At 38.2% G+C, this 25,862-nt stretch overlaps 2 protein-coding genes across 4 annotated transcripts in view; one reads left to right on the forward strand and one right to left on the reverse strand.

Annotated features, from left to right (window-relative positions):
- Positions 1-2,895: 2,895 nt before the first annotated feature.
- cacna2d1a (calcium channel, voltage-dependent, alpha 2/delta subunit 1a) overlaps positions 2,896-25,862 on the reverse strand; it is a 132,678-nt gene continuing 109,711 nt past the window's right edge. For all 3 annotated transcript variants that reach the window (XM_028448508.1, XM_028448507.1, XM_028448506.1), the window contains 5 exons: positions 25,354-25,409; positions 21,092-21,218; positions 20,516-20,628; positions 18,993-19,075; positions 2,896-4,396 (listed from right to left, as the gene is read on the reverse strand). In XM_028448508.1, coding sequence (XP_028304309.1) covers positions 4,274-4,396; positions 18,993-19,075; positions 20,516-20,628; positions 21,092-21,218; positions 25,354-25,409 — 502 coding nt within the window. In that variant the 3' untranslated portion in view covers positions 2,896-4,273. The remainder of the gene's footprint in view (positions 4,397-18,992; positions 19,076-20,515; positions 20,629-21,091; positions 21,219-25,353; positions 25,410-25,862) is intronic.
- LOC114464388 (rootletin-like) lies at positions 9,205-11,301 on the forward strand. Its single transcript, XM_028448509.1, has one exon. It carries the CDS (start codon positions 9,295-9,297, stop codon positions 11,173-11,175), a length of 1,881 nt encoding a protein of 626 aa, XP_028304310.1. The 5' UTR covers positions 9,205-9,294; the 3' UTR covers positions 11,176-11,301.

Here is a 25,862-nt window from a genome sequence, read left to right on the forward strand (position 1 = left end):
AGTTCAGTTCTGATGTGGGCTTGACACCGGGAGTGCAGACCCGGGGTCCTTCCTTCTCATTCTCACATATTTGGATGGGAAATGTGTGCTGGCATTACAAGAAATCTAATCTCATACGGAAAACAGACATTTTGCAATAATCAGACATGAACCAGAACTCGGAAATCAATGCAAATTATAGTAATCATAAATTTTTATTCTGAATAAACCTTATTTCCACATGGATAAACACTTTTATCTCCAGAATTATAAACATTGTTCCTTTTCTTTTTCTCAAGAACAACATTAGTTTTGTAAATTTTTTTTTCTTTACAAGACTGATCCTGGAGAGAACCAGGCTTCACTTAAAGGTTAAAGCACAATCGAGGGAGACTGACAGAGAGGTCCACAGAGACCTTCCCAAAAGCCTTTGTGGCTCGGCGATACCTCCATTAAGAGCCGGCCATAAAACCAAAGGCAAGCAGGGATTGACTGACAGGCCCTCCAATCACCTGCCAAAAGAATAGCAGTCAGGTAACAGACGCATGAAACACACACGCACACACACACTAGGCAATCCCCAAGATTCCAGAGATTAAAAAAAAAAAGGCCAAAGCACACGATTCGTACAGAGAACACCTACAGAAACAAAATCACTTCCTATCACATGGAGAGCTCATTATTCCTGAGGTGACAGCATCTGATTTTAGCACTTTGAGTCTATGGAAGAAAAGATCAGGACAACACTAGAGTTCATGGGGTTTCTCCAAAGTATTTGGGAAAATTTGGTATTTTTACCCATTTATCTGTGACACACTGGCCTGCCCAAAATACCCAATGACCATACCAGTACTTACCAGTATCTACACTACATGGCATGAACATGCATTGCCGTCCTAGTAAGAAGGAAACTTCAATTGTTACATTTTTGTGCAATACATTTCATCCATCCATCTATTCAACCATCCGTCCATCCCAAAACCCAACCCACATATCAAGCCATACACCCATCCCCAAATCCATCCATTCAACCATCCACCCATCCCAAAACCCAACCCACCAACCCATCCATCCCCATATTCGCACAGCCATTCTTTTATCCATTCATCAATCTATCATAATCTCCTATTTCACCAGAACTGACTCAAATTACATTTGTAGAATTTAAATGTACCACCTTTTACATTTTTGTCATCTAATATTTAATGAATTGTCAAAACCTGTGAAATCTTCTCAATCTACCACTATTTCTTGCTTTATATCCCAAAGCAAACAAGCGAAAGCTTGATTTCACTCTCCTGGCAATGTTAAAGTCTTCTGTTTTTGCCTGTATTTGATCTTACACTGCACTCTTGTGTCGAGGCTGTTTTTGATTTGGTTTCATCTTTTCTAAAGCTTTTTCTGTTTGAAAAATGTGGCGTGGCCTGTGTAAAACATGTTAAGTTTCATTGAGCCAAAATATGTTCCATAAATAGATTTGTCTTTGTGGAGATTTCTAATCATTGGGGACTTTTGATGGTTTTTTTTTTATTTTTTAGTTAGTAGAAACGTTTGTTGTGTTTAAAAAACACAAAAATCAAAACCAACTTTCCAGACTGAACTAGATGGAAAGCTCGGGTTGGCCAGATGTGGTCGGATCAACAGCTGCCAGGTGATTATCATTGTTCTATACCCACTTACACTGGCAAAATGTACTTGTGTAACCACATACCCAGGTTACTGTAATTGAGTTGCTTTTATTTGTAAATTTTTGAGTATATTTCTAAATCATTCATTTTACTTGTACTTAAGTATGTTTTAAAAGAAGTAAAATTATTCATTACATTTCGACACCCAACCATCACTGAGTAAATTATTATTTGTTTTAAAATGATCAACGGACATTGTGAAACTACAAAAAATGAAATGACAAGACAACAATGAAATGCATCACATCATAGCCGACCAACCAGATTAAATGTAATGCACTGGGCCAAAAAAAGCATTGAATGGAAGTTTTTTGCTGAGTTTTACAGTTCATAAATGTAGCTATACTTAAAGCCTGAGATTTTGTTTATTTTGAATTTAATTCATTGTTATTTTATTTTTAAAATAATTCTACATTTTGACAAACTTTTTTTTCATACAGCTCCATTTGTGAAAAATAAATTATGTTCCAATCGTGAAAGATTTAGTCTCTTCCTTTTTTAAGTTTATACATGAGATGTTTGATGAGCTAACCGTGGCAAGATTTATTACCCAAAATAAATGTGGGGGTGAAAGTAACTAGTAACTTTTACTTTGAGCACCATTTAATTGAGCTGCTTTTTACTTGTACTTGAGTATTTTATGTAGGACTTACTTGTACTTGAGTATAATTTCAATCAAGTAACAGTACTTCTGCTTGAGTAGGATTCAGCAATACACTTTACACCTCTGGCTATAGAATGGACTTCACAGACTACAGTAGATACATGGCATCAGATAAAAAGGGCAGAAAGGAAGATATTTAGGAGAAAATTTTTGAAAATATTAGAGTGAAAAACCATCAAAAAGCTTTCGAAATACTTTGTTCTGGACCAAATTGGTGGACTGACTCCAAAACTGTCAAAATGATACACTTCAACACGTTTTTTTCTGGAAGGGTAATATAAGAACGTAAGGAATATGTAGTAAGTGGGATAAATCACTGGTATGGTCATCAATATTAGTGAACACCAGATGGCTTGAAACAATCTGACGGGCTGCATTTTGAAAATCATGCAGACCATCCAGGCTCCCTTTCTTCTGCCGACTCAGGGCAGATCCAAATGCTGTCTCCCCAAGAAAACAGCAGTGTTCGCTTATCCAACCCCCCATTTCATCACTTACACAGCCTGACACTCACAATATCATACTTGCCAGCGTCGTACACTAAAGCAGGAGCACACCATGGTGTTTAAATATCAGCCGTTACCATGCAGCAGGGAAACAGTTTGTGAAACATCTCGCCTGGCAAACATTGCATAAATGTTGTAATAGGATCTAAAAGTTTACAGTTCTCCTGTAAATGGCACTTGATATTTGAGTGTTAGTAAATGTCAGGCATATATATACCACCGTTAGTTTCACCACACCAATGTTATCGCAAATGGATATAGTTTAAAAGAACCATTTTAAACCATTTAAAGTAAATTATTTCACGGTTATTACAGTTAATGTTTGAGTGAATGGTGACGGTAAGGCTTTGCCACATTGGGGGGCAATTGTTGACATGACTTAATGAAAACTGACATTTTATATTAATTTGAAAAAATGTATGCCAGTACAAAAAAATAAATATATAAAATAATATTTAAAAAATATATCGCTGCAGCTTGATCTCGTGTAAAATTGTTTGTAATTCACCACAAAATAGTGTCGCAATAAATTTCCTATCCTGTCTGATCAAGATTTTTGGTGCTATATATAAATAGATAGAATTGGTTGGTGCGCTGGCTTTCCTTTGCCATACCTAGACTGATAACTGATCCAAGCACCCTGTGGCAGTGAAGGGGTTTGCAGTTCTTTTTCTTCTTCTTTTTTTTTGGCATAGATTTAACAACGAACATTATTTCTATCAATATGAAAGACGAGAGCAGAGAAAAATTTCCTTGAGGCTTCGGTTAATGTTCTGTAGGTTGTTTCTCAAAACGTGACACAACACATTAGCAACTCAGCTAATGACAGACATAGAGCTCGTGATTGGATAATTTGGCGTCAAACTCTGACAGCTGTACCAAACATAAATAATAATAAATAATGAAACACTGCAAATCAGCAGGGGGAAAAGTCGGTGGACTATAAAGGAAGTGAAGTTTGTGGCAGTAGTGAATAAACAGATCAACATCATCAATAAAAAGCAAGTTCTTCCGTTAGAATTTAAATCCATTTGATACCATAAGGCAATCCGATATTTATTCTCAGTGACATCAGGCCAGTTAAGAGTTCTTTAGTTGCCAATCACAACAAAAGCCTGGATTCCTCTAATCTCAGCTGGCAGGAACCATTAAAGGGATGACGAATAGCTGAGGTTTAAAGACTTCTCTATCATTCAAATCCTTATTTTCTGACACACTACTTATGCGTTTTTATCCCTCTGATGAAATCATTTTGAAAACCCCTGAAAACAAGAGGATCAAAACAAAAGACTGGCAAATTCTGGGGCTCACACATTTCTGTAAATCCCCTCAACTAACTCTTCCTCGTCGAGTGTTCCTGATTTCGGCGGCAGTGCTGCTGGTTGCCATGTTGGAGATTAGGAGGAAGCGGAAAATGTCGGCGTGAATCTGAAGGGTCATGAAGGGACGACGTGGTGTCTGGAGTCGGTCACAACCCAGAGCAGCAGCAGCTGAAGAGCCACCATCAGACACAGGGAGGGACTCAAGGTGGACACCCCACCACAGTCTGGATCCTCCTCCTGGAGCCGCCACAGAGAGAGGACGCAGTTAATGACTGAAAACCACTTTCTCTATGTGCAATTTCTGCGAACGGTCGGACATTTTTGTTAGAAAACCAAATACTGAAAAATTATTCAAGAAAAAGACATTTACCTTTAAATAAAAAGGTAATTTTTGTACTTCATTATATGGCCCCAAGTGAAATGTGTCAAAATCATGGCCTGGGGGCCAAATCCGGTCCTTTGGAGCATCCAATTCGGCTCGCAGATCACTGTGTAAATCAGGGGCCTCAAACTCATTTTAGTTCAAGATTTAGATATTGTTGGTTCCAGAAAAATTCCTCATTGCATGTACTTATATTTACAGATGACATTGTGTTCTCTGTTGTGTGTGTTCAGAGTAACAAATGGGAATGGCTTAGTAAATGCTTGGTTGTAACTATGCAGGGTTTATACAAAAGGTCAGAAAACATCTATCATAAAACGCTTCAGAATGCCTATTATAAATCGTTGACTGGGAAGTTTTAACCGAAACTGATGCGCTGTTCCGCATCTGGAGGTTCAAGGGAACAGATGTCTTGATATATTTTTTCTGAAGACAAAATAAAGAAGTCGAGATCAAATAAAAAAGACACACAAATCTGGATACAAATGAGAGGTGAGCTGCCCGTGTTTCCGAGCTTATACATAAGTCAGTAATCATTAGAGACAGTGGGGTGTACGGACAGAGACAAACGTGATCGATGGAGGGATCCAAAGAGCATGGCTGGAAGTTCAAAGTCAGTGGAGTTGGAGTAAATGTTGACGAGAGACAGAAACAGACGGGGAGGTGAACTCAGACGGTACGATAATAAATGAGTATCTGACAGGTGAGGGGGATAAGTGTGGGAAAAAGATGTTTAGAGGTAGAAAAGGCCGGAGAGGAAAAAATGGAAAGGAACCAGGATAAAAAAACATACAGCAGATAAGACAGAACTAAGGCCCCGTTTACACGAAAACGTTTTCTAGTTAAAGCGCAAAAGCTTTGTTGCGTTTTGGCGGTGCATTTACACAGCAACAGCGTTTTGGTGCTTTAAAATGGAAATGTTTAAAAACGGGCTAGAGAGTGGAAGTTTTTGAAAACACTTCCCACTCCAACAGGGAAAAAACAACACCTGGGCCGTCACTGTTGGATGTTGAGCAAGTCCCCCGAACTGCTCCCCAGGTGAGGCAAAATGGCTGCCCACTGCTCCTCAGGGATGGGTTAAATGCAGAGGACAAATTCCATTAATGTAATAACATTACATGGCCTGATTTAATTTTTAATCTTAATCTTTAATTTGACACCTATACCTTTAAAGTCCAAGTGTGAACAACTCAGCTTGTGACCATTGTTATGTTACTGAGGCCACTACTCCCCCCTCAGCTAGGGTGGGGGGGTGGCTGGGTAGGTTCCAGGACACAAAGAACTTTTGTATTCTCCTTTGTGTTTCCCATACAGCAGCTACAGAGGTTGCAACTTATATTTCAACTTTTGCGACAGAAAGTAGTAAGTAGTAATAGTGAGACGTCAACACAGTTTGAAATTTATTTCTTAGAGATTTTGTGAACATTTCTGGCACTGCCACACCTCCTTTATGCATTTGCCACATGCAAACTTTTTCTTTTTTTTTTTATTTCACAACTTTTTCAAACTTTCACTATGGTTCAGTACTTCCGCATTGGGTCAAAGGTCAAAAGGGATAATGTCAGCATAACTGATGGTGTAAACAGAGATTGAGATTGTTTTTCCCTGTTGAAGCATTGATTTTTGTGCATCTTGTGCACTTTCTTCAAATTTGTAAAATAATAGCTTAAAAAAATAATCATGGACCTGGTCAGTGAATGGTGGACCTCGTGAATTTACCTTTTTAAAGTGAGAACTCAAACAGTCCTTTTCACACTCGGAAATCTCGCTTTACCATAAATAGCAACAATACATTTTATTTATAAACACTTTTCAAAAACAATAAAGGTAAATAGTGAAAATACAGGACTAGGAAACAGGAGCTTGGTTGCTTTAATACTGTTTTTCTTTTTCTAATTTTATTTATTGTGGTTTATTAATTGATCACAACACACATGGCTCATATTAATTTGGCCATTCTTATCCAATAATTCCATATAATGTTATTTGGATTAACAAGCATCATCTATGTGGAAGAAACACTGGTTTCTCAACACTGGCCATCATTTACACCAACCCCCAAAGTTTGTCACTGCCCAGCTGCACAATCCGATCGAATGGCTGCATTTACATAAGAGAGGTGGCCCACGGAGTTGCAAATCAGTGTCATTTGGCAACCTCTGGACAGGGCAACAGGAGTAAGAAAATCTTGGACATGCTAGTGTTAAGGCTCCCACGCAGATTAAAAACTCATCCAAGAAGCATTCACACTAGAAGTTTGACCTCTCTGAAGCTCCTCCTGGATGTTGTGATGCCTACAGACATCTGACAGCAGAAACTCAGTCTCCGTTTGCGCTCGTTAGAGCTGCAACTAACGATTATTTTCATAAACAATTAATGGGTCAAATAAAAAATCGATGAATCAAAAACAAATTTTTTAAACTCAGTTCATCTATAAAGCACATTTAAACACTGATTAAACTGAAATAAAAGTGTCTGTCAAGCACAAACAAACGCGTGCGCACAACTTACACAAACACTCTCCTCGCGCACACACAAACACTCGTGCGCGCACAAACAAATACTTGTGCACACACACAATAACACTCGTGGTGCGCACACACAAAGACACTCCTCGCGTGCACACAAAGCTCTGCAGGTGAAGCAAATGGCTCTGCGTCACAGTCAGTGACCTAAATCCCACGACGCAACGAATAGACAACTAAGGTAGTTGCCAACGCTTTTCATGGATTTTATCAATTCGTTGTTGCAGCCTTAGTACTCATGATCTGGTTCGGGTTCTTTGGGCTTTGATCTTCTGCCTCTTCCAACCAACAAAGATCTCTAGAATAACGAGGCTGCATTAGTCACATTACGCTACTTCTTTCATGCGAAAAGTCCAAAGCCAGCAATTACACGCTCAAATCATTCGTATCCAACTGGCATAAACGCTTCAGCTGATGTGCATCACGGCTTGGACGAAGTTCTGCTTTTGTCAGTTTTTGACAATTATTGACTGATTAAAGCTCACAATGAATCCATCTGCTGTCAGCGTGTATGAAAAAGTGACACCTCTGTCTCTCTCTGCAGAAGATACAGATCAGTGGGTGGGCGACGCGTCCGTGTGACAATAATCCTTCTACTGCATCTGCCAATCAACCAACAGAGAGAGAGGGATCGATGTCATTGACTCGTCCTCCAGCCTGGAAGACACAAAAACGTGGCCGAGCATACTGCGTTCAAGATGCGATTCTCTCACGATTTATTTTACAAATTATGATATAATATAAAATATTCCATTATTTTTTTGGGGAAAAACTTGAAAATACTGTACTATTTTCCTTGTATTTTTCATTGTCAAAAGAATCCCTTGATAAACAATTCAAAACAATGCAATTTAACTAAAAATAAATCTTGAATGAAATAAATAAAGACATAATACAAATGAAAAAGAAGTCTTAATTTAGATTCTGGTTCTATAGTAAACAATGCAAAACTGCATAATAGTTTTTTCTTTTTAAAAGTGCAACTGAAAATGTATTTTGTACCTTAGCAATTGGACTTTAAAAAAAAAAAAAAACAGTCATTGCACTGTATTTACATCAGATATTTGTTTGGACCAGCAAAGGGCGCTGGTAACCCAGTGGTCGGTTGGCATGCATATATTCTTGCAGTGAAGAAGAGATGCTATGCGCTAGCAGACATAGCTAATAAAAAAACATGACTTTTACAGATATTCATGGATTATTACAGATATTCTTTCGGTGCTAAAGGGGTAAGGAATCATTTATGAACATGTTTTAGAGTACAAGGCTGACTTCTGGACAAGAGAAGGACAAATATATAGCACCCTCTGCTGTTTAAAAAAAGTACTGCGATTCAAATTTCAGAGCATCGATAAGAACCGAGATACCTATGAATCGATTTTTAACTGCCTTACGATTAATTGTTACATCGCTAGAAACAGGTAATTAATATTAAACTTGTATCAATTGTTATGATCTAAACACCTCAAGTTTGTGTGTAGAAAAAACGACGACGACTCCTGACTCATGACTTTTTGAGCTGCAGGTAGACTGTGTTGATCAGAGCTGCGTGTGAGCGGCGTTGACAGCATTGAGCTCCCAGTAACAGCAATATATTCTTAGCAGTGGAATTTTTTTTGATGATATATCTCCCACTATTCATGTCCGTAACGTGCATACAGCTCTGAGCAAAGACGTAGAAGGTGAGATTAGCCACTCCTCATGCAAAACAAGCTCCGGCTTTGTCCACAGCTTGAAGAAGACAGCCTAGCATTCCAAATGTTGTGTAATCAAACACACGCGTACGGCAGTATATTCAAAAAAATTTATATCATAACAAAAATATACACCGGTATTCGGTATGAACCGGTATACCCCCCAGCACTAGCCACCGCCTCCACATACACACCTAAAAAAGCCCCAAGGAGCAGAGGACCCAGCGCGTCCCACCACTGACCCAAACACCCAACCCTGGGGTATAGATCAATCAATGTTCCAGTGTGTCCTTTGTGTCACCAGCTTTTGATGACGTCATCAGCCCAAAAAAAAAGAATATGGCACTGGGTTATAAAACATAAGAGATGAAAGGCAATGATGTCATAGCAGCCACACTAACAGGAGTTCTATTCCATTTGTTTTCATTGTGATCGTGGATTCTTTTCACTGCACACACGGAACTGTATTGCTTGAAAAACTTTTCTTTTATCTTTTTTGCGTCAAATACATTATTTCGCATTAGATAATTGAAAATGGAGGGAAATCCAAGGAAAGCTACTTTTGCTGATAATAGTTATGAAAACGTTGAAGAGCTGAATATGGAAAAGAATAAGGATTCCATGATTCAAGACCTGAACAATCAAATCAGTGACCTCACAAAGGCCAAACTGGAGCTAGAAAAAAGCAACATCCATTGGGGAGAGAAAGTGGAAAAGATGCTGAAAAAAGAAAAAAAAAACAACTGCATCATTGGAAAGCAGAAGAGGGAAATCTCAGACCTTAAACTTGCCCTTTCAGAAAAGGATCAAAATCAAAGTGACCAATGGGAAGAAGAGCGAACAATGATGCTGAATATAGAAAAGGATTCAAATTCCATGATTCAAGACCTGAGCAAACAAATCACTGACCTCGCAAAGTCACTGGATCAGGCCGAACTGGAGCTAAAGGAGAACAACATCCATTGGGGAGAGAAAGTGGAAAAGATGCTGAAAAAAGAAAAAAAAAACAACTGCATCATTGGAAAGCAGAAGAGGGAAATCTCAGACCTTAAACTTGCCCTTTCAGAAAAGGATCAAAATCAAAGTGACCAATGGGAAGAAGAGCGAACAATGATGCTGAATATAGAAAAGGATTCAAATTCCATGATTCAAGACCTGAGCAAACAAATCACTGACCTCGCAAAGTCACTGGATCAGGCCGAACTGGAGCTAAAGGAGAACAACATCCATTGGGGAGAGAAAGTGGAAATGATGCTGAAAAAAGAAAAAGAAACCGACTGCATCATTGGAAAGCAGAAGAGGGAAATCTCAGACCTTAAACTTGCCCTTTCAGAAAAGGATCAAAATCAAAGTGACCAATGGGAAGAAGAGCGAACAATGATGCTGAATATAGAAAAGGATTCAAATTCCATGATTCAAGACCTGAGCAAACAAATCACTGACCTCGCAAATTCACTGGATCAGGCCGAACTGGAGCTAAAGGAGAACAACATCCATTGGGGAGAGAAAGAGAAAATGATGCTGAAAAAAGAAAAAGTAGCCAACTTCATCATTGAAAAGTTGAAAAAGGAACTCTCAGACCTTAACGTTGCTCTTTCAGAGAAGGATAAAAAGCAAAGCAACCAATGGGAAAAAGAGGCAACAATGACCCTGAATATGGAAAAGAATAAGGACTCCATGATTCAAGACCTGACCAAACAAATCAGTGACCTCACAAAGGCCAAACTGGAGCTAGAAAAAAGCAACATCCATTGGGGAGAGAAAGTGGAAAAGATGCTGAAAAAAAACAAAAAAAACAACTGCATCATTGGAAAGCAGAAGAGGGAAATCTCAGACCTTAAACTTGCCCTTTCAGAAAAGGATCAAAATCAAAGTGACCAATGGGAAGAAGAGCGAACAATGATGCTGAATATAGAAAAGGATTCAAATTCCATGATTCAAGACCTGAGCAAACAAATCACTGACCTCGCAAAGTCACTGGATCAGGCCGAACTGGAGCTAAAGGAGAACAACATCCATTGGGGAGAGAAAGTGGAAAAGATGCTGAAAAAAGAAAAAAAAAACAACTGCATCATTGGAAAGCAGAAGAGGGAAATCTCAGACCTTAACGTTGCTCTTTCAGAGAAGGATAAAAAGCAAAGCAACCAATGGGAAAAAGAGGCAACAATGACCCTGAATATGGAAAAGAATAAGGACTCCATGATTCAAGACCTGACCAAACAAATCACTGACCTCACAAATTTAATGGGTCAAGCCAAACTGGAGCTAGAGGAGAAAAACATCCATTTGGGAGAGAAAGAGGAAATGTTGCTGAAAAAAGAAAAAGAAACCGACTGCATCATTGAAAAGTTGAAAAAGGAAATCTCAGACCTTAACGTTGCTCTTTCAGAAAAAGATAAAAAACAAAGCGACTAAAGGGAAGAAGAGCGAACAATGACAATCTCCTACCTCAAACTTTTAGAGGAGTCAAAAAGAAAATTAGGGGAGAAAAACAAGCAGTTGGAGGACAACCTGCGTGAAGATGGTGAATTAAAACAAAGCAATCTTCTCGTTTCAGAATTGAGGGACACTCTCAAGCAGACTGAGAGTGACTTGAAAGCCAAGACAAACCAATGCATCCAACTGCTGGAGGAGAAAGCATTATTAAAAAAAACTCACTGCATTAATGAGAAACAGTCCCAACAAAACCTGGTGCAACTCCAGACCAAGCTGGATAAAGCGAAGAGAAAACTTCAGGCCAAAAATCTTAAATTGTCAGCCCTGCAGGCCACCCTCACTCAAACAGAAGACGCCTTACAGAGCTTGAAAAAGCTGGTGGAGGAGAAGGCAGCTTCTAAAAAGAAATCATTGTTTAAACGAATCCGTTGCATGTTAACTAAGGCTGCAACAACAAATAAAAAAAATTGATAAAAGTCGATGTTTAAATTTGCTGGCAACAAATTTTTATCATCGATTCGATTGTGCGATTTATTTGTCGGACAGCCGTTTGCTTCACCTGCAGAGCTTTGTTAATAAAGTTTAAAAAATATATATACATAAAAAAAAAAACTCCCCCTGCGAAGTGAGTCTACATGCAAGTTGGATGCAGAGTGGAGGCTGAGAACAAAGTTCGGCCAAAGAAGTAAAGGAGCTCAACAGCAGGCAAATCACTACAAGATTCTACATTTGTTCTGTTTGGAAGGAAAAACGGAGGAAGATGTTAACGCGGATGTTCTCCCATGGAGGAGTCAGGGACACAGTTTGTGGACCAGAACCAACAGGACCAGGACTACATCCACGGTCCATGACCTCCAGCTCATGATGAACTCCACAGCACTGGTTGGACTGGTGTTGATTCTGGAGCAGATAGATGCAGACTTTGGCCCTTTCTAATAAAAAACCCTTTTTAAATAAACGTTTATATATATTGAGTTGGTTTGTAAATCTATTTTTACTTTGTGTAAATGAAGTTATTTATTCTGTATTCTACAAGGACGTTTCCAGGGACCGTTCAATGGTGACTCCCCCCCTCAGATTCAGTAAACCATTGATCCCTGAGGCGAGATTGGGTGACAATTCTGCTCTCATACAACTTTATAAGACTTTAGAAATAATTACAGTACAACTTAGATCTACCTTTGAATTAGAGCTTACACATGGTTTTTAATGACACTTTTTTACAGCAAACATGGTGACACTGCGTTTAGTTGTTATGCTGTAAAGAAGTGGAACAAACTGCCAGCAGAGGTGAAGTCAGCATCCAATGTGAACATTTATAAATCATAGTTAAAGGTGCAGTCTGCAACTCTTATATAAGTTACTTTTTGTCATATTTGCTAAAGCTGTCACTATGCAAGGACAGCTCAATATCAAACTAGTGGTTTGTATAAAAAAAACAGACTCATTGAGCCCCGCCCCCTGCTGCTCCTGCATCTTTTTGCCAGAATGCACGGTGACCGAGCAAAAAGAACCAATCAGAGCCAGGATTGTGTTTGATGGGCTGTCTGACAGCTGTTGGTCACAGGCCCCGCCCCTTTCCCAGAGCTGTAGCGCCATCTTTTTACAGTGTATGGTCTGGAGGAATAGAACATGACTTTTCTGCTTGAAAGGTAATTACTGCCGCTTGATTTACATTATGCTTGATTTGTAATTGTTACACTAGAACTCTGTGGTGCATGTGTTGTTCATGTGCGCGCAGCAGCCTCCGTGTGGGCTGCTGTAAGTGACACTGTGTTGCTGCTGCTGCTGCTGAGGTTTGTGCGCATAGAGAGAGAGAAGCGCTGTAGCAATATGATTTTAACAGTGCATGTTATATTACTGTGATGTTGCTGTCGGACTAACGTTAGCTTGTTAGCTCCTCTGAGGGAGGGATTTTGGAAAGTTTGGAGGCAGGGCAAGACAGCAGCGGGCAGGGAGTGGGAGAGAGGGATCTGAGAGCTGCGGACTGCACCTTTAAATTACACTCTTTCTCTACTGCGTATGATTGAGAGGGAGATTTTTGGTCATGTTGATGTTGATGTAATGTGTTTTTTGATGATTGTAAATGTTTTTGCTGTTGATTTTAATGTTTTTGATTTTTAGGCTGTTGTACTTTATGATCATGAAAAGCAGATTGAGTTGCCTCGTGTATGAAATGCACTATACAAATACATTTGAGATACAGTTTTGTTTAATTATGGCTCTTTTTTTATTACTGTTCTGCCGTTAATTTTATAATATAAGTGCTGCATGTTAATTTAGTCTCGGTCAATTCTGTGGAGTCTTTTATTTTGAAAGTCAGTTTTTTGGGCATGTGACAGGAAGTCAGCCATCTTCTTTAGTTCTCTGTAAGCCACATGAGATGTCCATCCACTGCCATCTGCTTTGTGTTTACCCCATCGACATCACCATCTGTAATTTTTTGATTAAGATTTAGGAGCTGAAATTTGTTTAAGCTTTATTTGTAAGAAATGTTTACTATAATGTGCATTTTGATTACTTTAAGATGCAAATGCGTTTATGTTGGTTTACTGGAACTCCGACATGTGATATGCTAATTTTCTGTGTGTTTAGCCTTTGCTTATGATGCTATGCTGATAGTAGTTGTTTTATTTCGGTTCTACAGTTTTACTCCACGTTGAAACGTTTACGTGGTGCATCGAGAATGAAGTGGAGCAAAGGAAGCTACATCCTGACCACGTATTCATTCAAGAGGAGTTAGGCTAACTGCTAAATTGTGATGAACACACACAAGGAGAGCAGAATTATTACTATTACTATTTAATTCCTCACAAGAGTTGAAAACCAAAATTTTCTGTAAAAATTCATAAAATATTATCTTAAAAAATAATGGAAAACAGGGAATTTGGTGAAAAATCAAATGTTTTTTATTGGGCCTTTAGACTGCTGTCCATCAGCTGCTTGAAACATACCAGTGTTCCTACTGGGAGGATGAAACATTGATCAGAGCAGCAGGAGGAGGAGCCTCTACACTTTCCTCCCAGTGATGGACTGAGAGTGTGAGATAACGTTCAACATCCAGGAAGAAGAACACCACCTCAGGACAAGGAGCTTCTACACAACGCTTCTCACGCTGAGCTAATTGACATTTAACCCAAAGTGTATGTGACCCATTCGGCTCAAACAAGCAATTAATTACACGACCGTCACCGTCGTTTTTGTTTGGAAAATCACACAAAGTTTACAAATGGTGGCATACAACACTGTTTGACAGATAAAATAAAGTAAATGGATGCCGGTGGTCTTTACGGGTCTTCTTTCTCTGAGTGAAGTAAAATAAAATAAAATAAACCTGTTAAATGGAGAATAAATATTTCTTTCTTGAAGGTTCAAATCTGTGTTCATGATCTTATGACCTAACCCTAAGGACACATCAAAGCGATCAGCGAGCGCCTCTGAGGAAGACTGATAGTTGACAATTGAAGGATGTCAGATGATCGAAGTAAATTTCCAGAAAAATGTTGCCTGAATAAATGAAAACATATTTAAAAAAAAAAACACAAAATGAACTTGCTGGAATTACCACAATGAAAAAAACGTAATTACAGAAAACGGTGTGATTAATTAGTTAATTTTTTTCAAATCGATTGACGGCCCTAGTTTTTATGGATGATTTTTTAACTCCATTAAATGTCTGTTGTACATTTTAAATCATGTAGAGCACATGCCTTGCAGTAAAAGCACTCGATTAAATGTTTCTCTCAAGACTTTTTAGTTTTTTTTTAATACATACACTGATTTATGGTTTTATTTTATGGTTTAAAAACAGGCAAAACGTCATAAAGAGCTTAAATGCTAAAAGGTTACATTTGATCGACATTGCTGACCATACCAACAAAAACAATCGATGTTTGACCAACGAAAGCCACCGAGCAAGTTGCAGCATTCAGCCAAGTTTCTACTACGTATGTTTGGCTCTATTAGACTGAACACACAGGTCAGTTTGACAGAGAATGTTTTTAGTAGTGGATACTACAGTTTTCGTAGTTAATAAGGTCAGAGGTGACGGTATCACCCTCAGCAAAGATGCTCAGACAACCTTTACTCCCATTGTCTCTTCGAAGACCAGGTATAGCATGGATCCAACATGGCCTGAGTCGGCCCTTAATCAGACTTACAAAGTTAGACCTGACCCGGCCTGTAGCCTTCAGAATATAACCCGAACCAGAATAAAGCTGATCTCTCTTTAATCCTGAACTCATTGCTGCCAGACACTATTCACATCTCGGTGAGTTATGTAGGTAAGTTTCATACATTCTTTTTTTTTACCTGGTCTGCACATGCTGTCGAAGGTCAACACTACATGTCGTGGAATCTTTTCAGGACAGCAAAGCATGTTTTGTTATTGCAATTAAATAAATAGAAAAGAAGCGTGGCTGCCAATTTGCGCCAACCACCAGCACCACCAACATTCATGCACAATTCATACAAGGCAATGTGGGTTAAGTGCCTTGCCCAAGGACACAACAACTTAGATAGAGCAGGATTCAAACCCCCAACTCTTTGGTTATTGGACAACCCACTCTACCACTGTTCCATGGTCGCCCTGTAAGACACACAACTCAGCAACCTGCTTTCTACACGTGACACACAGCAACACGATGAGTCAAGAATGAGTCATTTATGCATTTTATAACATTTATTCATGTACCAGAGGACAGTCATCCATTCACCTCCTCAGCAAATATTTGTGTTATCTTACGCTTATTGAAACACATCACCTGACCGTTCATTCACCACGCAGCTTCAGAGCCGCGTCTAACCAGAGTCTGTGTTAAAAAGATAGAAATTAAGCCCGACCCCAGGCTTAGTCAAAGATCTCTCAGAAGTAGTGCAGCACTGTGATTGTCGGCAGACATGAAATACGTCTCCACTGATACAAGTGATAGTGAAGTAAATCAACACTGTTGGAGAAATACATTGCATTTCCAAATAGTGATGCATGCAAACACTCTTACTTGTGTTCGGTGGAAGTGTCTCTGCACATTCACTTATTTTGGTTCATGCCGCCATCTATTGGCCTGGCATGTTTACGAAATGGTTTTCTAATGCTTTCAGCGGTTTCATGTAAACAAAGATTGTTTTGAAAACATTGTGGAACTTTTTGGAAACGTACATGTAAACAGAAGCAAAACGTTGTCGTGTAAACAGGGCCTAAGTAGTGAAAATGAGTTAATGAGTGGGAAAGAGAAGCGAGCGTTATGAGACTAACCCGAGACAGCACATGAACAGTGGCAGTAGTAACATGAGCAGAGAGGCAGCCAATGGGGAGCTTGCGCTCCTGCGGCACATGGCCTCATCCTAAACATCAACAGCCAACCACGGGCCAGGCAAGAGAAAAAAGAGAGAAACAGTCATGCAACAAAATGTCCAAACAGTCCACAAACCAAAGCAAGAGAGTACAGAAGTGTTTTATAAATAATAAAAATACTTGGAAAAATACAGATGGATTTCTGTGAGTGAAAGCACGAGAGATTAGCTGTTTGCATATAAGTGACGCACATGGAGCACGAGGAAAAGTCCATTGTTAAGACTCAGAAGCTTTGATGCTGGAGAAGAGGATTAAAGCAAAAACAAAGCGTATTCAAACACTGTGGTTCATACGTAAAGACTCAGCTTGTTTGGTTTTGGTGTTTCATCCATAATCTGTACACAGATGGCTGTTTACCTCTGAATATAAAATACTACGTTAGTATTTATTACAGATGCAAATGAACCACTCATAGGATTACTTTGATAACATACTGTATGGTGGTAAGAGATCAATTATTTCTTGTTTTAAAAGAAGGACTACAGTGATATTCAACATCCTCAAGTATTTAGGCCTAAACAGATTCCTAATCCTGTCTCAAATATAAGATTAATATAGAGATTTTTTTTGATTGGTGCAGTCTACAATATCAGCATGAGCATGGTTTTTATTACAAACTGGGGGAAATAATAAGTTACATTTTTATAAGGACAGTTGTAATTATGTGGAAGAAAAAGTCATGTCTAAGATATAAAGGAAACAAGAAGATATAGTCATCCCCCGCCAGATTGTTTGTCAATATAACTCACAACCGTTTCCTAAATGTCCTAAATCAAAGAACTTAGATGTATACATAAGAAAATATTATCTCATCAGAATATAAAATTAGTAACTATCTTAAATGGTTTGTAAGAAAAGCTGTCCCCTGCACAAGGTCAAAAACTCTGGAAAATCATTTGTGCACTTCTCATTTTCAAACTCCATCAAGGTATTGATACCCTGAAGCCACACACCAATTTTGGTTATCCTATCTTAAACGTTTTCTAAGAAAAGCTGTCCCGTTTGCAAATACCTCGAACATAGTCTAAAAAATGGAACAAGGGCAATAAATCCGAAAAAAAAAATGTGCGCGCTTTTCATTTTCGAACTCCATCAAGGTATTGATACCCTGAAGCCACACACCAAATTTGGTTATCCTTTCTTAAACTATCTAGAAAAAGGGGATTCACTAGTGGAAGGATAGCAGATAGCAAACGCACTGGATGAAAACAGTGTTCATTTTGTTGACCAAAAAACTTCATCAGTTTTCCTCGGCTACAATTTTTTAACGACAATGACTATAAACTATGCATAAAAATACAAGTAAACAAAAATGTCGATATTTTTGTAACTAATAAAAACAAAACTACAGAAAGAGTCGACTAAAATAGTCCTGATGACAAAATTTTGAATAAAAATAAGTCGTATTTTAGTCAAAAGAGTTTGACTAAAACTAAATCAAAATGTCAAAATTAACACTGACTTAAAACATTTGGAATAGTGGTTTTCAATCTGTGTTCAACAAGCATTAGTTTGGGGGTGGGGGTCCCCTTCATAAATAAATGATACAAAATAAAGAGCTGAAATTATTACCTACTGTGCGTGTAAAAACATTTAAAGCTAAATAAATATTCTACATACTTTGGGCTTCGGACAATCTTCACAATCCTTTCAGCAAAAAATGTTCATGATTTTTTTTATTATTTGAATCTTCAAAGATTTGAATTTGCTAGTTGATAGGTGAAAAAGTCTCCTAAATGTACCCGTAATCTGTAAAAAGCACTGTATGAAAATGGTGCAACAATCCCCTACAAATAAAGTGAATTTCACTCTACCTTGAACTCTTGATGTAAACATTAAAGCAGTAAAAATACATATTTAATAATATAACAACTTTCATTTCTTCTGGGTCACTTGGAATTACTTGAGCTGGATTTGACAGGTGGGTTAGCATGTGCTAATTGCTAAGTTAGTTTTTCTTTATGTTAGCATTAACAGAATGCTAATACAAAAGCTTTAAATACAAATGTTTGGATAAAAATATCTTCCCGTTTGTCAAAAAGTGCTCCAATAGCAATATTTAAATACACAATTTCCGCTAATGGTTAAATGCTAATGCTAGCTTGGATCAACAAGAATTTTAGTTTAGCTAATGAAGCTGTGCTCAGTCGTAGCACTAAAAAGATGCTAATGGATGAAAAGTTTTCTACTTATACTATTGAGCTACAAAGTGCAGGTTAGCAGCTAACCGTTAGCAGCTCAGAAGCTAAACAGTTCCCAAAGGAGACAATGAAAACCAAACGGAGCTGAAACAGCAGCATTGATATTACAGACACACTCACCAGGTGTCCACATACAAATGCCTCTATGACAGTTGCCAGCGTGTGTAAATAAACATCTCAAATGACAGTTTTAAGTTGTATATTAACCCAGAATGGTGTGGATTATTAATATTATAACTTACATGTTCGTTGTTGTCAAAACACACTGAAGGTCCTTTCCTGTAGCGAGGGTTCAGAGCCATTTCACAGGCACTAGGTCCGTCAGCTGGACAAATCGAGTCAGGATAATGACATAAACAAAGTCATTTTACACACACTTTATCCTGTAGACCAGTGGTTCTCAAACAGTGGTTCCAGACACTGGGGACCCCCACTGTACCTGAAGGTGGTTGAACACAGACATGAACATTGAAGAACAGTCATGTGGAGACAGGGCCATCTATAAGGGGGAATAAAGGGATTTTTGGGGTCCATCCATAAAGTCAGCAAAATGAATGAGTTCTATGAATCTGTGATAACCACATTTATTTATTTATCTGAATAATATCCACTGTTATCCAGGATGTTTATTATTATTTGCACCATAGTATATAGCATCTTAAAGATGTAAATCCTCATTTTAATCGGAAAGAAAATTGGTTAAAAGAAAGGTGAAGCATTACATGTAAGTATGGTGAAAAGAGGTTAAAAGTGACAATAATGGGTCAACATATGTAACATTAGGTGGGAAAAGTGGTGGAAAAGGTTTATAAGTGCCAAAAATGTCTTGAAAACAAATGTAGAAAATGCATTTAAATTTGATGGAGAAATAGCAGAAACGGGAGTAATGTAGCAAAAATGCACTAAAGGGAGCTAAAGAATGGCAAGAAAAAATGATAAAAATAAGAAAAAGGGTAAAAAATAAGCAAAAATGGTTAAAGTGTTATAAATGATCACTACATATGGCTTTATTTATTTGTTGGCAAGTCGGCTCTAGATTACAAAAATCCTATTAATCTTACAGTTACAGTTATTAAACTTTCTTCAAACGGAAATCCAACACATAGACAAACCTATTCACAACTATCCACAATGTACAGTTAATCAACTTAGTATGCAGGTTTTTGGACTGAGTCAGGAAGAAGAGAATCTATGCATGCTCAGGGAGAACATGCAAACTCCAGGGAATCCAACCCAAGGCCTTGTTACTGAGAGGCAGACACACTCATCACTTTACCACCGTGACAGCCATAACAGTAAAAAATAAAACAACTTATTCTTCCACTAATGTAACACCTTCACTACATCTGGAGCATTTCTTGCACGGAGAAGCCGTTTTTCCTTCTTTGAACTCAGAGCGCATACCGCCAGTATTCAGCTGCTATTTTTCAACCTTACGTTTTCCAAGCAACTTTGTTTAAGAGAATTGTGTTTATCCAACAATCCCATCTGCCATACAAATCAAATGGGATACCAAGAACAGACAAATCTAGACAGTTATTAATAATAGATTTCTTAGAAGGGGATAAAAAAAAAAAAGCGTAGGTATTGTCGTCACAGCTTGATTTAAAAAACAAAAAAAACGTGACAAAAGAAATCCAGACTGAATTCTTTTACATCTTCCATGATTGTCTTGTTAAAATCACCAACTCCCCGAACATCTGCTCAGTGAATCAAACGCACACGTTTCCCCGGCCAGATGATGGTGGTGAAGATAAAAGGATACACTGCTGTTCGTCCTGTATCAACGGCTTGGTGTCACAGGACGTGCAGGTGACTTTTGCATCAGCGATGATGAAAACCAGGTTGGTCTTGGGCAGCTTTTCAGCGTGGTAGAGTCTGAGGAGGAGCAGAAACACACGAGAACAGTTGCTGACATGTTGCTGGCGTGTTGCTTTTAACTGCTGCTAAAGGAGTTTTATGACATCATTAACAAATCTTCCAAAAAACCTTTAACATTTTACGCAAATGCTACATTGAAGCAGGTGTTTTTAGACGTTTGAGGATCCGACCCATAGCTGCCAAGCCTGACTGTCCTCCAAGAACATTTGTAAATTCCACACGTCACTGGGCACAAATGATTTTTCTCTGCATTTTTATGGCAGTCGTTAAAACAAAAACGTGTGGAGAATGTTGGGCGGCACTGGCACTCCATTAGGGGACGCAAAGGGGTCTTAAATCCAAAACGTGCACCATTGTGTGCACGTCACAGCCATCTTTGGGTTCTTGATGGGACTTAACTTGTATCTCACTGATAACAACTTAAACGTATGCGTGTGTGAATGTCTGCTGTGAGTTTTACCTGGAGCAGTTTTCACAGTCGACGGAGCCTCTAAACGTCAGGCTGTCTGTCTCAAAGTAGTACTGAGTTTGCTCTGTGATGCACACTTCCTTGTGCAGAGCGTCTGACATCTCGTCGTCCATTTCAGCTGTGGAACCACACATTTATACGTCAACAGTCACCCTAAGTCCAATGGATCAAATGTGACAATATTTATGGTCCTTGTAAAACCTGCTTTTAGAGGTTTTAGTTTCATACTCGAGAAGTCATTTGTGTTGCTTGATTTTAGTTGAAAAAGAGCTTTTAAATTCAAAGCTGCTGATTTATTTGATCAAATAAAGACATGAAAGCCTTATAAATCAATAAGTCAAAGGTTTAAATTGCCGCTCAAAAGTTTGTGTTCATCTCCACTGTGAACTCTTCATTAACTGACATTGTCGGAAAAACTTTACATTACATTATGGGATGTGGAGTCCCGTAGACAGAGTTTTTACTTCATTCTTATTGGCCACGTTTACATTGGGAGCTTTAATTCCTCTTTAAAGCGGATTTAAAGTTAATTCCTCTTTAACCTAACCCTGTAAACACATAATTCCTAATACTAATTTAACTCCGAATTAAACTTAAATCCGAATTAGGTGGCTGCTTTATTCCACTTTTAATTCCGAATTAGATAAATCCTTTTTCTTGTAAACACTTAACTTGGTAAATTCCGCTTTAAGTTAATTTGGGTCATTTTGTGCTCGCGCGACTTGCGGCGATGACTGGGAATATCGAATTACAAGCCAATCACTGTCTTTGTCTGGTGAAGAAACACAAGAAATCAAGAAAGAATGAAGTAAAAACACTTATATCCATCTGTTTACGGAACTCCATATCCCACAATGCAATGCGCACAGCTTTTCTGACAATGTCAATTAGAGAGAGTGTTCACAGTGGAGATCAAAACAAACATTAAAGTGTCAATTTCAACCTTTTACATCCATTTTTCAAGCAAATGATCTTTAATTTTATTGATCTACGAGGCCTACATCTTTATGATAAAAGATTATCGTTTTTCAGAACACTTAAGAACTCCACAAGCTTTGTACGCAGACTTTTCTTTTCTTTTTTAGTAGAGGCTTTATACGTTGGCAATCGTGGAATGGGTAACTGGAGTTTCAGAGCGCTCCTCCATGACGCTACACTGCTCAGTGCAACCCGTTTGCTGTTATGAGATGCACGTGCATTCACTTTGTTGACAGTGACCCGCTCCAGGAAATCAAAGCCTATTGGCTTGGCAAAGCTGGTGCTTCCTTGCATTTGTATAGGGGTCTATGGACACATCCTTACATCAAACTAGTAGTTTGTGTGAAAAAAACAGGCTCATTGAGTCCCACCCCCTGCTGCTCCTGCTGCCTTTGGCAGATTGCCAGAATGCACCGCGACCGTGCAAAAAGAACCAATCGGAGCCAGGATTGTGTTTGATGGACTGCCTAACAGCTGTTGCTCACAGTTCCCGCCCCTTTCCCGGGGCTGGAGTGCCATCTTTTTTACAGTGTATGTTCTGGAGAAGTAGAAGATAGAATTGGAGACTTTCCTGCTTGAAAGGTAATTACTGCTGCTTGATTTACATTATGTTTGATTTGTAACTGTGGTGCATGTGTTGTTCATGTGCGGGCAGCAGCCGCCGTGAGGGCTGCTGGAAGTGACACTGTGCTGTTGCTGCTGCTGCTGAGGTGTGTGCACATTGAGAGAGAAAGAAGCGCTGCAGTAATATGCTTTTAAAAGTGCATGTTATATTACTGTGATGTTGCTGTTGGGTTAATGTTAGCTCGTTAGCTCCTCTGAGGGAGGGACTTTGGAAAGAGTTGGAGGCAGGGCGAGAGAGCAGCGGGGAGGGAGGGATCTGAGAGTTGCGGACTGCACCATTAATGTCTATGAATGACCATTGGCAGTAGACCATATTAAAAGACTAGTTAGGTATTTTTTCGCATTTCAAAAGCATGATACATAAACAGATTTCTCAGAAACTCCAGATATCAGCTTTAATCGTGGGTTCTTTAGGTTCTTTAATTTGACCTTAGGGTGCGTTTTTCTGTATTTCAACATTTAGATCTGACTAAGGTGATTCTGGCCTTATATGCCCTTTGGTCCTTGTTTTTGTAAGCAGGTACAGAAGGTGGAATTGAAACCTAGTTTGACATTTTTTGCACTTTCTTTCTAAAGGAAAATCTGCCAAACATTTTTCAAACAAATGCTTGAATGAACATGTGCCTGTGAGTGTTCACTTGGTTGCTCACAGCAATGCCTTCCCTACAGCTGAACGGTTTAAAATTACATTACAAATTGTTGGAAAACAACTTTTAAAACTCCTTGGAATGTTGGTGGAACATCCAAAAAAGGTAGGGCATCTGCAACCCAAAGTAAGACATTATCCACCAGCAAATCCCTCTGAGGGTTAATACAAGTGGTTCCCAGTGTGATTGTAATCGTTTGATTAACTTGTAGTGTTATTATTGTTTCTTTGATTTTCTTAATATATATTTGATGTTAAATGCCAATTATTGTCAGGGTTTTATTAATAATAATAATAATAATAATAATAATATTTTAACCTCTGCCAAAGACTTCACATTTTTACCAGTGCTTATTTATTTAATGTTTAGTTTGTCTGTTAGCAGGGTTAGGACAAACGTATTAAAAGTATTAAACCAAAGATAGACCTTCTGCCATGTAAAGTTCCATTACATTTTGGATTGGTTTGGATTCTGGATTTGTTTCAATAATCAAAAAATTCTTATCTCTCATCATTGGCAGAACTTCAGGAACAAGTTAGGAATTGCCTAATTTACTCTCTGCACATGCTCAGTTTAGTCGTTAGTCCACATGTGAAGAAAGTAGTGCCCTGAGACAGACACAGGAACATTTGTGAGGGAAAACATGATTTTTTGTGTGTTACATGGCCTGCTTTGTAGTTAAACTCATTTAATTGATCTCATGTTGATTATGTGTCTGTTAGGCTATATTTTATTCAAATTTGATATGGTAACGGTTTACATGATGCACACAGGGACAGTTGTAACAACCTTGTTGTAACATTTAAAAACATTTTATATTCCAAGCGGAATTTGACAAAATGCATGACTAAAAATGTAGATTTTTGTCATTAATATTACTTTGTCTAGTAGAGAAAGACTGACAGAGGGGTTTCTTTTCAACATTTTGAAGAAGGCATTGATACACCTACGTTCAACTGTAGAAGCCAGTGTATATTTTCTCAATTTGTCCATTTTCTTTATTTCTAAACTTTAGATACTAATGCTTAATTGCACATTGTATACAGTTTGATTAATGTTTGTGTAGTTTAAGTCTTGTACTCTGCAGAATTAAAGCCATTTTGAATTAAAAGCTTTAATATTTTAAGTCACTGGCCTTTATTTCATAATGTTACATTTTGTCTCATGCTATGTTACAACTGACCTGGATTATGGTGTCATATGTAACATTTCTCTCCTTGTGCTTGAGATTAAATTATGCATTTTCTGATTGTGTTGCACAGGCTTTTTCTAATTCAGGCCATTTATTAGCAGACACTTGAAGCTAGTAGGTATAGCAGTTTAAACACACTGGGCTAAAAGAGCTAAAGTTAGAGACAGATATGTTGAAAATGTTACAACTGTCTCCCCTGTGTATTCGGATTGTGGGAAGAAATGGTATTTTACAGAAAAAAGCTGGGAACTAGATTTTTACCAGTTAAACTCTACCATGCTATTCATTTTTTAATCTATTAAGTATATCTATTAGGGGTGTTGGAAAAAATTGATTCGGAGATATATCGTGATATTATGTCGTGCGATTCTTGGATCGATTTTTTTTTTATTTACATATATATATATATATATATATATATATATATATATATATATAAATTATACTTTATACTTTAATATCGGGATATATTCTATCGTGACGTATGTATCGGGATACGAATCGTACAGTCAGATGCCAGGCAATACACACCCCTAATATCTATTAATTTATTAAACAATTTTAAATGTGCAACACCTGACAACCTGAAAAATTGAGCCACATTACCTCCCAAACTGGCCCCATTGTTACATCTGCCTGTTAAGTAGCCAGTATTGCTGCAACATATTTTAATGTAACCTATAGTCAACATCTATTACTGTTAAATTCCAAACAGAAGAACATTTAAGCTTTTCAACGCTGGCAAAACGTTCCTCGTTAAAAAAAAAACCAAAACCCACTAAGCTCTTTTTTTTAAATTAATGGGAGCTCACCTGCATCCAGGACATTTGGGAATGTGATGCTGACCAGTAACTGTTGCAGAATTGACCTAAAAGCAAAAGCAATTCCAAATGATGAAAAATGTACAGATTCATTGGAACATAATATACAATAAATCATCCGTGCAAACCAAGACTAAACTAACAACATGTGTGACTTGAAGGGCTGAGCTTGTGTGTAAAGGCAGAGTTTCATTTAAAAAAGCTTTAACGGTGGCTTTTATTCAGTGATTGTCGTTGCGTTGTCAGATGTTTGAAAATCCACTTTTGGTGCTTATTAAACAAGCTGGTAATGACATCAGCAGCATGGACCGGGAAGAGATTTGTGGAATGTTGTGTCTTGGGAATAATTTTGCTGTTAAACAGATGCTATGTGTCCATTTGCAGGAGAAAATCTCAATGTGGTTTCCATTACAATCCAGTCTAAGGACCTACAACACTGGTTTTCATGCTGTATTTCTAAAAAGAGGACAATGATGTAAACCAGACATGGGCAACTGGTG

This window comes from Gouania willdenowi, chromosome 6 (assembly GCF_900634775.1).
Source record: "Gouania willdenowi chromosome 6, fGouWil2.1, whole genome shotgun sequence".
Taxonomy (NCBI): Eukaryota; Metazoa; Chordata; class Actinopteri; order Blenniiformes; family Gobiesocidae; genus Gouania; species Gouania willdenowi.

Coding starts and splice junctions, on each gene's coding strand:
- LOC114464388 (XM_028448509.1), top strand. CDS start 9,295: ATGGAGGGAAATCCAAGGAAAGCTACTTTTGCTGATAATAGTTATGAA.